Source organism: Propithecus coquereli, unplaced genomic scaffold (genome assembly GCF_000956105.1).
Source record: "Propithecus coquereli isolate 6110/MARCELLA unplaced genomic scaffold, Pcoq_1.0 Scaffold3, whole genome shotgun sequence".
In the NCBI taxonomy this organism is placed as follows: domain Eukaryota; kingdom Metazoa; phylum Chordata; class Mammalia; order Primates; family Indriidae; genus Propithecus; species Propithecus coquereli.
Genome location: NW_012148618.1, coordinates 20713487 through 20725683, shown reverse-complemented (window position 1 = coordinate 20725683; position 12197 = coordinate 20713487). Strand labels below are relative to the sequence as shown.

The 12197-nt window shown below is 37.2% G+C and overlaps 1 protein-coding gene across 1 annotated transcript in view; it reads left to right on the top strand.

The window, feature by feature from the left end:
* Positions 1–12197, top strand: part of ATP8B4 (ATPase, class I, type 8B, member 4) — a 233774-nt gene that overhangs the window by 16287 nt on the left and 205290 nt on the right. The window contains exon 2 of the mRNA XM_012649186.1: positions 1915–1973. Within this exon, the coding sequence (XP_012504640.1) occupies positions 1915–1973 (59 nt within the window). The remainder of the gene's footprint in view (positions 1–1914; positions 1974–12197) is intronic.

Below are 12197 nucleotides of genomic sequence, written 5' to 3'. Positions count from 1 at the left end.
AAGTGTGAAATTTAAAAAGGATCACCATCTGAATGTATGTGATCTATGCTAAAGTCAATTAATATACAAATTAGCATATCTGATTTTGATTCACTGCTAAAGTTCATCTATAAATTAGATGCAGCAGGTTAACCTTTTGCCATGCAGAAATATCCACCCTCCCCCAATAATATTCACTATTTTCTTGCCAGCAGTTTTACTACTTCTGGGTTAAGGCAGAGCTATATAAATAATTATTTAGCTTTTTAAGCTTTTAAGTTCTTTTACCCTCCTAAGTACCATTTTGGGCTTTGGTATTTCTACTCTTTTTGGGGGGAAATCAGCAAGAAAGAGAGAATGGTGATTTTATAGCCAGGATTTGAAATGTTTCTTTCAGGTGGTTGAGAGGTTGCTTCCTGGTGGGTTCTGGATTTCAGAGTTATACACATTAGGAGCAAGCCCACTCAGGTGTCGTCAGCTGTTGACATCAGTCCAGTATTGTTCTTATCAGCAATTAGCTGAGCCAGACAGGAAAACAGGAGCAATCACAGGGAACTGACTTTATTAGATAGGCAAGAAGGCAACCACATAGGTGGATACCAAATAGACAAAACACTCTCAAATAGTAGAAACTCAACTGTAACCTAAGGCAGGGTGTCATTTGCCAGGAGCACTCCTTAGAGGCGACCTTCAGACTTGGGAGTTGAGGGGGGCTATGTAGACATTTCTATTCCTCCTGGACTTTTGGGGAAAAATTAGTTCTTACAATTCATGGTGCCTTGTATAAGTAGGGGCAGGTGCTAAAATATATTCCTTCTTTTCTTCTCTCCCCCTTCATCTCCCTCATCTCCTTTCTACTTTCAGCTCTTCTTCTCTTCACTTTCCTCTTGCTCTTCCCTTCTCCATCCCTAACGTGTCTCCAAGTTACTTTCTACCATCCAATATCCTTTCTCTATGTGGTTGAGGTGCCTTCTGTAGGCTCAGACTCTTATCCCAGTCCCTACATCTTTACCACATGTCACTTACCCAGTTGGAGAACCCAGTTGAATCCCAGTGGGATTAAGGGAATCCTAGGTGAGATGGTCATATCGCTTTTCTTGATGTCCAGCATGGACATCTGGTGGTTACTTTGCTGACTTTCTTCCCTTAGATTTCATCATTCCATCATAAACCTTTGGTCGACTCTGGTAGGAATTCTCCAGTAAACATGGAGCAAGAGCTTGTTACCCTTACTACAAACATGCTCTGCTGGTATTTCTGGGGCACTGTGTTTTCCTGCTTTCTGCAAATTTTTATTTCGGCACTGTCATAATCTTTGGGATTTTTGTCCTTTTATATTGCTATTTTCACTGTTGTTTGCATTTGCTTTCAGAAGAGATTTTATTCTTTGGTCACTTCCAGCTAAAAGCAGATCTGTCTCCTGATCATGTGGCATTCCTCTCGTTATGCCTGGGTTGCTTACAAATATCACCTTTGGCTCTATGATCATAAGGTCAGTGACCTCACTGGGTCACTTCTGTGTGCATTTATTTGGCTATGTAATATTTTGTGACTTTGTAGCGAAAGAAAAAAAAAAATTCCTTCCCAGGGTGCATGTGACTTTCAGTGGCTCTTTCTCCTTTAGGAACTACGGGAAGTTAAGAGAAAGGGTCTTTGCTGAGCTGAAGGGATGTAGAAATTGGAGACACATAATGTTTTGCTTTATGGTTGGCATCAGAAAGACAATGAGAAATATTTCAGCTTTCCATTTTGGGACTTTCCAACACTTGTTCCAACATTTAGGCTGGAAAAAGCCAATGCCCTTCAAATTTCAAAGGAAAGAATTTTTGGAACTTTGACAACAATCGAAGTAACCTAAGTGATTTTTTTTTAATGAATTATATGTTTCTTTGGGCCTAAAATTTAATTTTATACCTGATTTCTCTTTCTCTTTAGAAGTGGAACGGATAGTGAAAGCCAATGACCGAGAATATAATGAAAAGTTCCAGTACGCAGTGAGTAAAACACACATAGCACATACATGCTGGGGTAGGTCTTACCTTAAGGACAGTGGGATTGATGTCTTCTAGAACTTTATGACCTCTCTAAAAACTTTCTTTGTTGGCCCATTTTAATAGCAAGGGGCCATGCATTTCCATAAATACAGATCTTAGTAACGTTTACACATTTATTTCTCTCCTGCACTGAGTGGTTGGTATGCTTATGGGCATGGGGAGATGATAAAATATCTTCTTTGTGAAGAATTGATGCTTAGTTCATTTTGCTGCCCATTTGGGTAGTAGAACACACAGGAATAATAAGAAAATTGGCCTTTTTGGTCATATTTGGTGATGGAAGTAGCGATAGTAGCCAATGGTCAGTGAATGGCATTTGGGGATTTTCTCTAAGCAACTCAGGCTGAATGTGGAAAAGCGTATGTAAGAGAAAGTTCCCAGGTCCTGAATGATTCTATTCAGGTGAGAATGATTAGTTTAAGTGTGTGGGCTTTAAGCCTGTACTGAACTTTTTTTTTTAAAATGAGAGTTTTCTTCATTTACATAATAAATATTTGTTATGTGTCTAAGTGACTAGCACTGTTCTAGGAATTTGGGATACATTAGTGAACAACTTTGCTAATTATGTCATGGGCCCTCATAGAGATCTTATCCTTTATGACTCAACCTAAGTTATTGCATCTTTTCTAAGCGCTAAGATAAATAACTTGTAGAATTGCTTCTGTAGGTGACATGTGGCCTATCAGACCTGTTAAATGATTAAATGTACCAGCACATTTAATAAAAGAAAATCTCAATTCAAAGAGGGGTTTGATGGCCATTGAAGCACAGAAATATGAGAGTCACAGGGGCAAATTTGGCAATGTCCATTAAACACTGGCCAGAGGAGAGAGAATTTTGGTTAACGGAGTTTTTAGTATTTTGTTCTTATTGGCAGGTCTTTCCCATATATGGAGACAGATGCATTGGACTATTGTTGCTTGATACTATTAATATTCAGCAGAGGTAGCTAACAACTCCTTTTTTCTCATGCTGTGCTAGTTATGCAAACTTGGGTTATAATTTGATTTTCAATGTAGGTTTCCCCACAGCGATTCAGTATGTTATCTCCATGACAGATTTCTCATTGTAAAACAGTATATTGGCACTTTGTAAGCTTGGTTAAAGTAAGTCTGCTCTTGAGAGAAGAAATCCCTCTCAGGAGGCTGATAAACATGCTTCTTTGCCTGGGAGAGGGAGGGACTATAATTCCCCAAGATGATAAATGCCACTCTGTGTGGCCTCCTGACATATGGCCCCTCTGCTCAACACCAGACTTGGCCCACACCTTTCCATCCATTTTACAGGTAGTCCTTTAACTGTAGAGGATGACCCTTGAAAGCCTTGACCATTAAATCCCAAATCAGAGGACGAGATATGTGCATGTTTTAAGACCTGAGGGAAAACAGTCCCAGTAATAACTAATCTGCTATGGGGTAATTATGCATAAGCACTTGGCTACGCTTACTACTTTCCAGCTTATAACAAGTATAACAAGTATTTTCATTCTGTAAGTAGTAGCCCTATAAGGAAAGCCTTATTTTTTGTGTGTTTTGTAAGATGATACAGTCTTTTCTATTTACAGTTATTTTTACTTAATTTATGAGATATTTCAAACTTACAGAGAAGTATGGGAAATATTATGACACCATGTACCCACCACCCGGATTGAATAGATGTTAACGATTTGCTGTAATTGCTTCAGATCTTTCTTTCTTTTAAAAGTAAAAATATGCTTATGATACAGGGATGGTTTTCTCTTGAACTTTCATGATATTGAACAAATGCACACACATATGTGGCTGTAGCTGTTTTATGCTGGTTTCTTGAATAAGGACAAGGCAGTAGAACAGTATCCTTTGGCCACAAGGCAGGTCTGTCTCTGAATTAAAACATACCAAGAAATAAAATAAAATCCATTATGGACTGGCAAAACCAAGAGTGATAACAAAAGTCGACAAAGGAAAGCTACAGAGCAGCAGAGGGCACAGTTATCTTAGATGTCATGAGCACTATTGTGGCTCAGAGGCAATGAGCACCTGTTAGGCTCCCAGAAGGATCCTGGGGCCCTCACCAGACCTGGCTGTGTTGCCTTGATTTGGGAACTCCCAGCAGGATGGTTGGCCATGCAGTGAGCTGTAGGGCCTCTCTCAGCCTCAGTCTGTTCAGCTACAAATTGGGGATAATCAAAGTACCTGTTTCATTGAGCTGTTGTAAGGAGTAAAGTAGAATAACATACAATGACCCTATGAACTAGTCTATGCAGAACTGAGATTTGAACCTATGACTATCTAATTTTAAGCTTTTTTTTTTTTTTAAACAACTTCCTAAATGGAATATCCTTTTAAGAAAGGCAGCGGCCTGCGACCTTTTGCTCAGTCTTGTCCAGCTTTAAAGAATATCACCCCAAATGGAAATGGATTTGGAGGGACCCCAAGAGATCCCAGGGAGAATGCTCACAATAATTGAAGAAGTAATGTTTCCACCGACAGCCTGGAAAGGAAATGGGAATAAATTGAAACTTATAAAAAAGATGAAAGGACAAATGGTGAAGTACCATCGAATGTAGTGGAATGAGTATTTTGGAATAAGATGAACAATAGTTTGAATCCTTCCTTTCTCTCTTATTGCTACCTTATGATCTCAATCTATTTAATTCTCTGAGCATAAGTTATATCACCTATGAAATGGGGGATAATTTTCCTCATAGAGTTATTTAGTAAAGTCTTAAATTTAATAATTTACATAAAATATTTGATAATGGTAAGATTAGCTAAATTTATTAGATGCTTATTATATACCAGGCCCTGTGCTAAGCCTTTTCTGTAGATTTTTCTCTAAACCTGACATAGCTATGGGCAAGTACTTACAATAAATTTTAGATTCCCTATGAAGCATTGGATGAAGTAAGGTATTGGTAATAGTAATGTTAAAAAGATACTGAGAAATTAGCTAAACTTGTTTTTGCTGCAGATGTTATGCCAAGAAATGAGCAAATTTGTGATACCAAAGGTATGGAAGTTGCTGACAAATTATGCAGATGATGCAACAGTAGGGAAAGCAATGCACCCAAAACAAGAGAACTAACAATGAAATGATTGTGGGAGTAGAGGCCCCCTTCCCAGATAAGCCATATCATAATGATAATAATTCAATGAGAAAATTACTGATTACCTACTCTGTGTAAAATGTTTGATGAGTTCAGGAGATTTTCCTACAATTTCAGCTTAGATATCAACAGACATATGGTTAATGGTGATAACAATAACAAAGATAGTGATAATAATGGTAGCTCAACACATGTAGTGCTTACCCTATAAAAGGCATGATTATAAGCACTTTACTGTATTAAACTTATTTAATCTTACAACAACTCCATGAAGTACTTTTATCATCTCACTTTTCTGTATGAAAACATTGAGATTTCACCTAAGTGACTTGCTCAAGGTCACACAGCTGGATAATGGCTCCTATTCACATAGCTGTGAATCCAGCTGGGTACCAGGTGCTTGACACGTATTTCAATCTTCCACAAAACCCACCGAGATGAAGGAGATGGGGCTCCATTTAGTAACTTGTCTAAGTCACACAACTAAAAGGTGGCAAAGCTGGAATTCTAATTCAGATTGGCCATATTCAAAAACATTTTTCCCATGATAGCATATTACTCTTTTGACCAATTTTGGCAAACAAAGAACAACAACAACAACAACAACAAAAAAAACACAACTAACCAACCAACCAAACAAACAAAAAAAACAAACCTCAATCTCATCTCCTTCCCTCCCATACCCACTGGTAAAGTTTTTATACTCTAAAGACAAAGGTAGGTAAAGGAGATACAAAATTTTAACCATGTGGAGCTAAGAATAACCTTAAATCTTACCCTTAGATTTTGTAGATGAGAACTGGAGAGAAAAAGATACACAAAACTCAGACAAATGGTGTGATTTCTATAAACATTAAGCCTGCCAAGCAAACTTTTCTCTTTGATGGCTGAAGGAAGATGTTTCAATACCTAGAGAACCTTCATTTATCAGCAAACCCTAAAGCTGCAAAGGACATTGTAGGACATAGTACAGGCTTAAAAATGATCCAAAGCACTTTTGAGAGATAAAGGGCTTAGAACATAAGCAAAAGACACAGTTAATGGTTCTAAGTAAAATTAATTGGTAAATTAGACATGCTATTGTGGGAACTGGAAAGTGGGAAACATAAAATTACAAGAGGGATTTAGATTGCTAACACATGAAAACAAAATGGGATTGGAGAGTGAAGAGAGAGTGGGCCAAGTGCTAGAATTATTATTCCCATTGGAAGGGAGTTCAAAGTTTTCTTGGTTAATAATAGGAATGAATAATAGAAGTAATGAAAATAGTTGTATTAAAATGTGTTAATGTTCAAAATGTTAGAAAAATTGTGAGAGTGAGCCAGACAGCCAGACTCATCATCCTTTGTAAAAGGATCTCAAAGTGAATGGTAGAAGTAGTGACAACAGTTGTAGTTGTATTAAAACTTGTTGATGTCAATTGTCCTAAAAAGTGTTACTTTAATTGTAGGTATTTTCTGACTTCATTTAAAAATAAATGATGATGGAAAACATTGGTTCCCAGTGGTTCCTATTCTCTCTTCCTCTCACATAGGCCTGGGCACGGTCTCCATTCAATTCTCTTGAACGTAAACAGAATTTCAGAAGGGGGATGAACTCATTTAAGTGATGAGAAAGTTATCCTGCCTCAAACTCAGAAACTTCAGGAAAGCTGAACATTTAATAAATTTTATCTGAATATATTTCAGGTGCAAAGGTAGATGAGAAGTTTCTAAGGAATTTTTTTTCCTGAGCTGAATTATTGATCCTTTTCAGGAAGTGCACAAGTTTATATACATTGGTGAAGGTTTAATCAGATAGTTTTGCATGCTTATAAAGAAGGCCTCCCATCCAAAAATTATGATTCTAACACTATAATTGATTCCTAGAATCTTAAAATGCCTTGTTGTATCATAGTTATTGAATGGGATCTATTGTTCCTCTCATGATATTTGCGATCGGTAGAGCAACGCCAATCTGGGTTTTCCAAAATGTTCCTTCAGTGCAATAAGCCCAGCAGGCAGTGCTACAGCAACGCTGCTAAGACTTCCTTCAACATAAACTGCTTTCATTTCCCTCACACCCATTTAAACAGGGCTTCGTATGCTTCCACAGTCACTTCTTTTTTCTTTTAACTCCGAATCTAAGTGGTTGAGCGTGGACTAGAAAAATATGGTCCACCATCATTCTGAGTGTGTGAGCTTAGATGGTCACTGGACCTCTTTAGGCCTGCATTGTAATGATGTGTCTGTGTTTCTCTGAGAAAAGACTGGCCTCACAGTGAAATTCCATGTTCCTGTGTGTGTGGGCAAATAGATGATTTATTGTCCCCTTTTTATAGAAATAAAAATGATTCTCAAAATTCAGTATTCACAAGGTACCTGTTCTCTACCCAACAACATGCATGTTTGTTGCCTTATTTACTTTCCAGAAAGGATTTGAGGCAATGTACAAAAAGCGTATAAAGCTCAAAAGGATAAAAGTACATGGTATGGACATGATAAAAGGAAATGGTGTGGACAAGGTATTTTTAGGGGGGGTCCCAAAGTGCATACTAGAAGAACCTGTCTGCTTAGACTAGCAGTGTGTTAAGTGTGACTGGGGTTATTAAGAAAGGGGGTCAAATTCTGCTTTCCACCTTCAAGGAGCATATACAGTTTACTCAGAAAGAGAAGCCCACCAGAATGAACCTAATAATAGGCTATAATGAAAAAGTGATGAAAAATTCTAATTGTGGCCTGTAAATGTTAGGGAAAGGAGAGCACAATGTGAGTGAAAGTGTTTGAGGAAGTTTTACCTAGGAAATGATCCCAGCTTTGTTTGCTTGTTTGGACCATCAGTGTTAGCAAGCAGAGGCTTGAACAAAATCCTGTAATCAGACCTAATTTGAGGTGAAGGTGTGTCATGGAAATTTGTAGCTCAGGTAGGTGAGACCAGACTGTTTATAAGAATTTAAATAGGAGGTAACAGGCTGTCAGGAGCCGGGGAGTCACAAAGTGAAAAGGGACTTTATTTGCTTTCCATATTAAGTAGGCTACATATCCATACATTTCTATTAAACAGGGGACAATGAATGGAAATGCCCAGGTTTATATGGAACAGAACTTAATGTGGTGAGAGCTGTAGATTTAGGAATAGCTGTTGGAAGGAGATATTTAAAGCTGGGAAAAAAATGGAACTTATTAAGGAGTGATGGCTGAGATGGGAGGTGTGGGAGTGGGAAGTCACGGATAGTTAGAGAGTGGGAGGGAAGGAGCTTAAGAAGGAGCAGAGTGGTGAGGATTGGGAACAAAGAGAGAACAGTGGGGTGGAAGTCTTGGGGAGTAGAGCATCTCAGGAGAGAGGAAGTGTTTAACCAGGTCTAATGGTAGGTGCCCATGAGGTTATGGAAATGCATCTTTAATCGGAAGGAAGTAACTGGAGGACCTCAAGAAAGCTTTTTTAATTTTTTAAAAAAGTTGAGGTTTGGAAGTCAGAGGCCAGGAAAAAAAAAACTTGTAAAAACAGGGAAAAGTAGGCTCTATGCCTACTCAATTAAGAATTTGCAATAAAAAGGAGAGAAACAGTATAAAAGCTTTTAGGCTCACTGAAATTTGGAAAAGAATTTTTGAATCAGTCTTCTCACTGATTTTGGCTTTTGAGGTACGTACATAAAATCCATGGAAAGGTAAAATCCTAAATATTTTCTTGGGGAGAATCGTGGGATGTCAACATGTTGGGACACATCGCAGTTCTGCTTTAATCCTCGGACTGACAGGAAAATGGGATTTCTCTTTCTTTTCTTCTCGAGCAGCATAGTGACACTGCCAACATGCCACAGAGCCTCACCAATAGGCCTGATAAGCATAGCAATTTGTGCACCAACCAAAGAGTACAGATGATGACAGGCAGTGGGACAAGTTGGAATTAGTCATGGAAAGCGGCAGTCACTTGCATTTGTTATGTGTTCCTGGTTGTTAGTTGTTGCTTTTTTGTATTGGGGCATCACCATAGTAACAATGGCTTTTTAGCAAACATTGAAAATGACTTCTGTTTTGTGTGCTGTTATTATCTGTGTATATTATTCTAAGTTCAATATGACAGAGGTTTTTATTTTTTCTTTGTAAATAATTTACTTGTGGGAGAAAAGATATTTCTTGGACATCTCTCAAATTCGTTTTCTTTCTGGATTCAAGAGTATAAAAGCATAAATATTTTATCTTTTTGACATTTGATTTGTTTAAACAGTGTTATTCCTTGGCTGAACATTTATCTGATTTCTTGTTTCCTTAATTTGGCTTGACTGTTTTAATCTTTTTTTTTTTTTTAGCCTCTGCATTCCTATTCCTAAATGTTCTAAAACAGCACATTAAAGTAATTAAAGAGTCCAGTTAAACTCTAACACTCTAAGGTGTCTGTTATTTACCTTTTCCAGGTTGGAGGCAATTTCAGCATCCTCCTAAACTAGTTCCCATTCCATCTGCTTTGTGAAGTAAATTTTAAGTAAAACCACACAGATTCGGCTTATTTATTTATTTTTAATTTTATTTTCTTCATTGCAATGGCACAAAACTGAAAAGCATTCAAGCAATATGTAATTGGAATTAGAAGAGTGAAAATAAGCAATCTTTGGCAGTAGAATTTTGGAGCTCTATCATAGATTGGCTATAGTGGAATAAATTTAAGGTAAGACTGAGAAGCGAAAACATGGAGTAGGAAGAAAAGTAAATTCCTTGATAAGAGAGAAGTACAAATGCAGTTTCCTTCGTTGGCAAATAGTGTATGAAAGCAATCCATAAATCAACTATGTGTATGAAATTGGACAAAGTCAGTAACAATAGAGAGGTTAACAGAAAAACCACTAACCCCAACCGTCTCAAAGTGGTTTCTAATCTTGTTTTGTAATTTTCTTTACTGGACCAAATAGTCTAGTTCTGTGAATCATATTGCTAAAAGATGGTAACTATCATATTTTACATTTTGTAGTTGAAAGATTAATCAAATCACTCACATAAAAATGTAGTCTCAGATTCATGTCCAACATTGTGAAACCAGTGCTTAGATTACTGTTGCATTTCATATCTGACTCTCTATGTGATTTTTTTTTGACAAATAAAAATCATGGATATTTATAGTATACAATATGATGTTTTGAAATATGTGTACTTTGCAGAATGTGTACATTAATCAAGCTAACTAACATATGCATTACCTTACATACATGTCATTTTTTTTGTGGTGAGAACACTTAAAATCTACTCTTATAGCAATTATCAAGAGTACATGATGCAGGTTTGTTATAAAAGTAAGTTACTTAGGCATTAAAGTTAAATGTGAAGACACTTTAAAAATGATCCTAGGAGTTGGTTAGGGGCTACATATGTATATGTATAAATGTATGTGTGTTGCATGAATGTGCATGTGTGAGTAAAATTGTCATTGTAAGGATGTGTATATAGCTTTGTAAGAATGCTCTGGCTTGAATAGTGAGAGACTCTTCTTTGAGGAGTTAAGCAGAAGACAGTAATCTGACTTATATGTGTAGACTGGTGATTTCAATCTCTAGTTGCTGATACCCTTGACTTCACATCTCTAGCAGCCCTGATCTGTGTTTTCTGTGTGCTCTTGGGTGTCAAGCTTGCTGTGAATCAAGCCCACATCCTTACACGTGTGGCCGTTCAGGTGCCATCTATTAATAGATACGTTGTAGATGGTGACATTCTGCACCAGTTGTCCAAAAGTTCAGGGAAGAGGGTTGTTTTATACCAAAGGAAAAACCTGACTTTGCTGGTACTGTAAGGAAGTTAGCTTAAGTTCATTGTGGAATCTCAGTATGGAATTATCCTTTAAAGCTTTCCCATCCAGAATTTCCCATCCAAGTCTCTGTACAGAATTCTAAGCAACTACGTATCCTATCTGTGCTTATATCCCTCTAGAGGAGGGGAACTCACTACCTCCCCAAACACCATTTTCTGTATTTGGATAGTTTTGGTCATTAGACAATTTTTCCATCAATTGAGCCAAATTGATATTCCCTTGCTTTATTATCTATTAGTTTTAGCTTTTCTTTGGAGGCCAAAGCAGAGCAAACATGTCTCCTGTTTCATGTGACCACCCTTCTGATATTTGTATTGAAAATATCAAACATGAATTCATTGAGTAGACTAATCTCCAGTATAATCACGTGCTATTCACTTTCTTTTCAAAGAACTTTAGCTTTTCCATGGCCTCTTAAAGTGGGTTCTCCAAAGTCAAACACAGTATTCTAGAAGTTATTTGACTATCTTGAAGTAGAGAAAGAATTATGAATGCAGTCTAAGATTGCATTATCTTTTCAGCGATTGTTGATGTCTATTAATCTAATATTAATTCCATTTTTATTGTTAGTGACAAGGACTGTGCCACATTTATTTCTGTACCTTGCTTGTCATAGGGCTTGGCACATAAGAGACACTCTGTATTAAACTACCCCTTTCATTATTGTATCATATGTGGACTTACTGAGCATATCTTGTGCATCTTCATTGATATTTAAACCAATGGGCCAATTAAATCAGGAGCTCTGGGGGTAGAATCATGCATTTTTTTTAAAGCTCCCTTGGGGATTCTAATGGGTGGCCAGGATTAAGAATCACTGGTCTAAGTAATAAAAATATTGAACACAACATTGTTAAGGACATAGCCATGTGCCTTATCAGTAGAGACTTCCCTATAGGTTGCTGTTGGGCCATTAATAATTACGCCTTGCTTACTTAACTAGTTCCAATTTCTGTAATGAACTGTTCTTGCCACCAGCCTGATTTTTCTTTAATTATGTTGGATTATTGCTTTTTGTCTTAATAGCAGAAAGGCTTTAAAAAAATCTATTATAGTGCTGGTTTAGATGACTTGTACGTGTATGGAAGCAGAAGGGTGGAATGAATAATTGAACTTTGAAGATTCCTTTCCAAGTCATGTTTCTGTGATTCTTGCAAACCACTTAGTCCCATGTCCAATATTTTAGAGACTCTTGTAGACCAAATACCACAAAAATGCCATTGTACTAAGCAATACATTCTTGAGGTTAGAAGCACAAATGGGCTGAACTTCTTTATAATATTTTGCAGAGAAAGCATTGT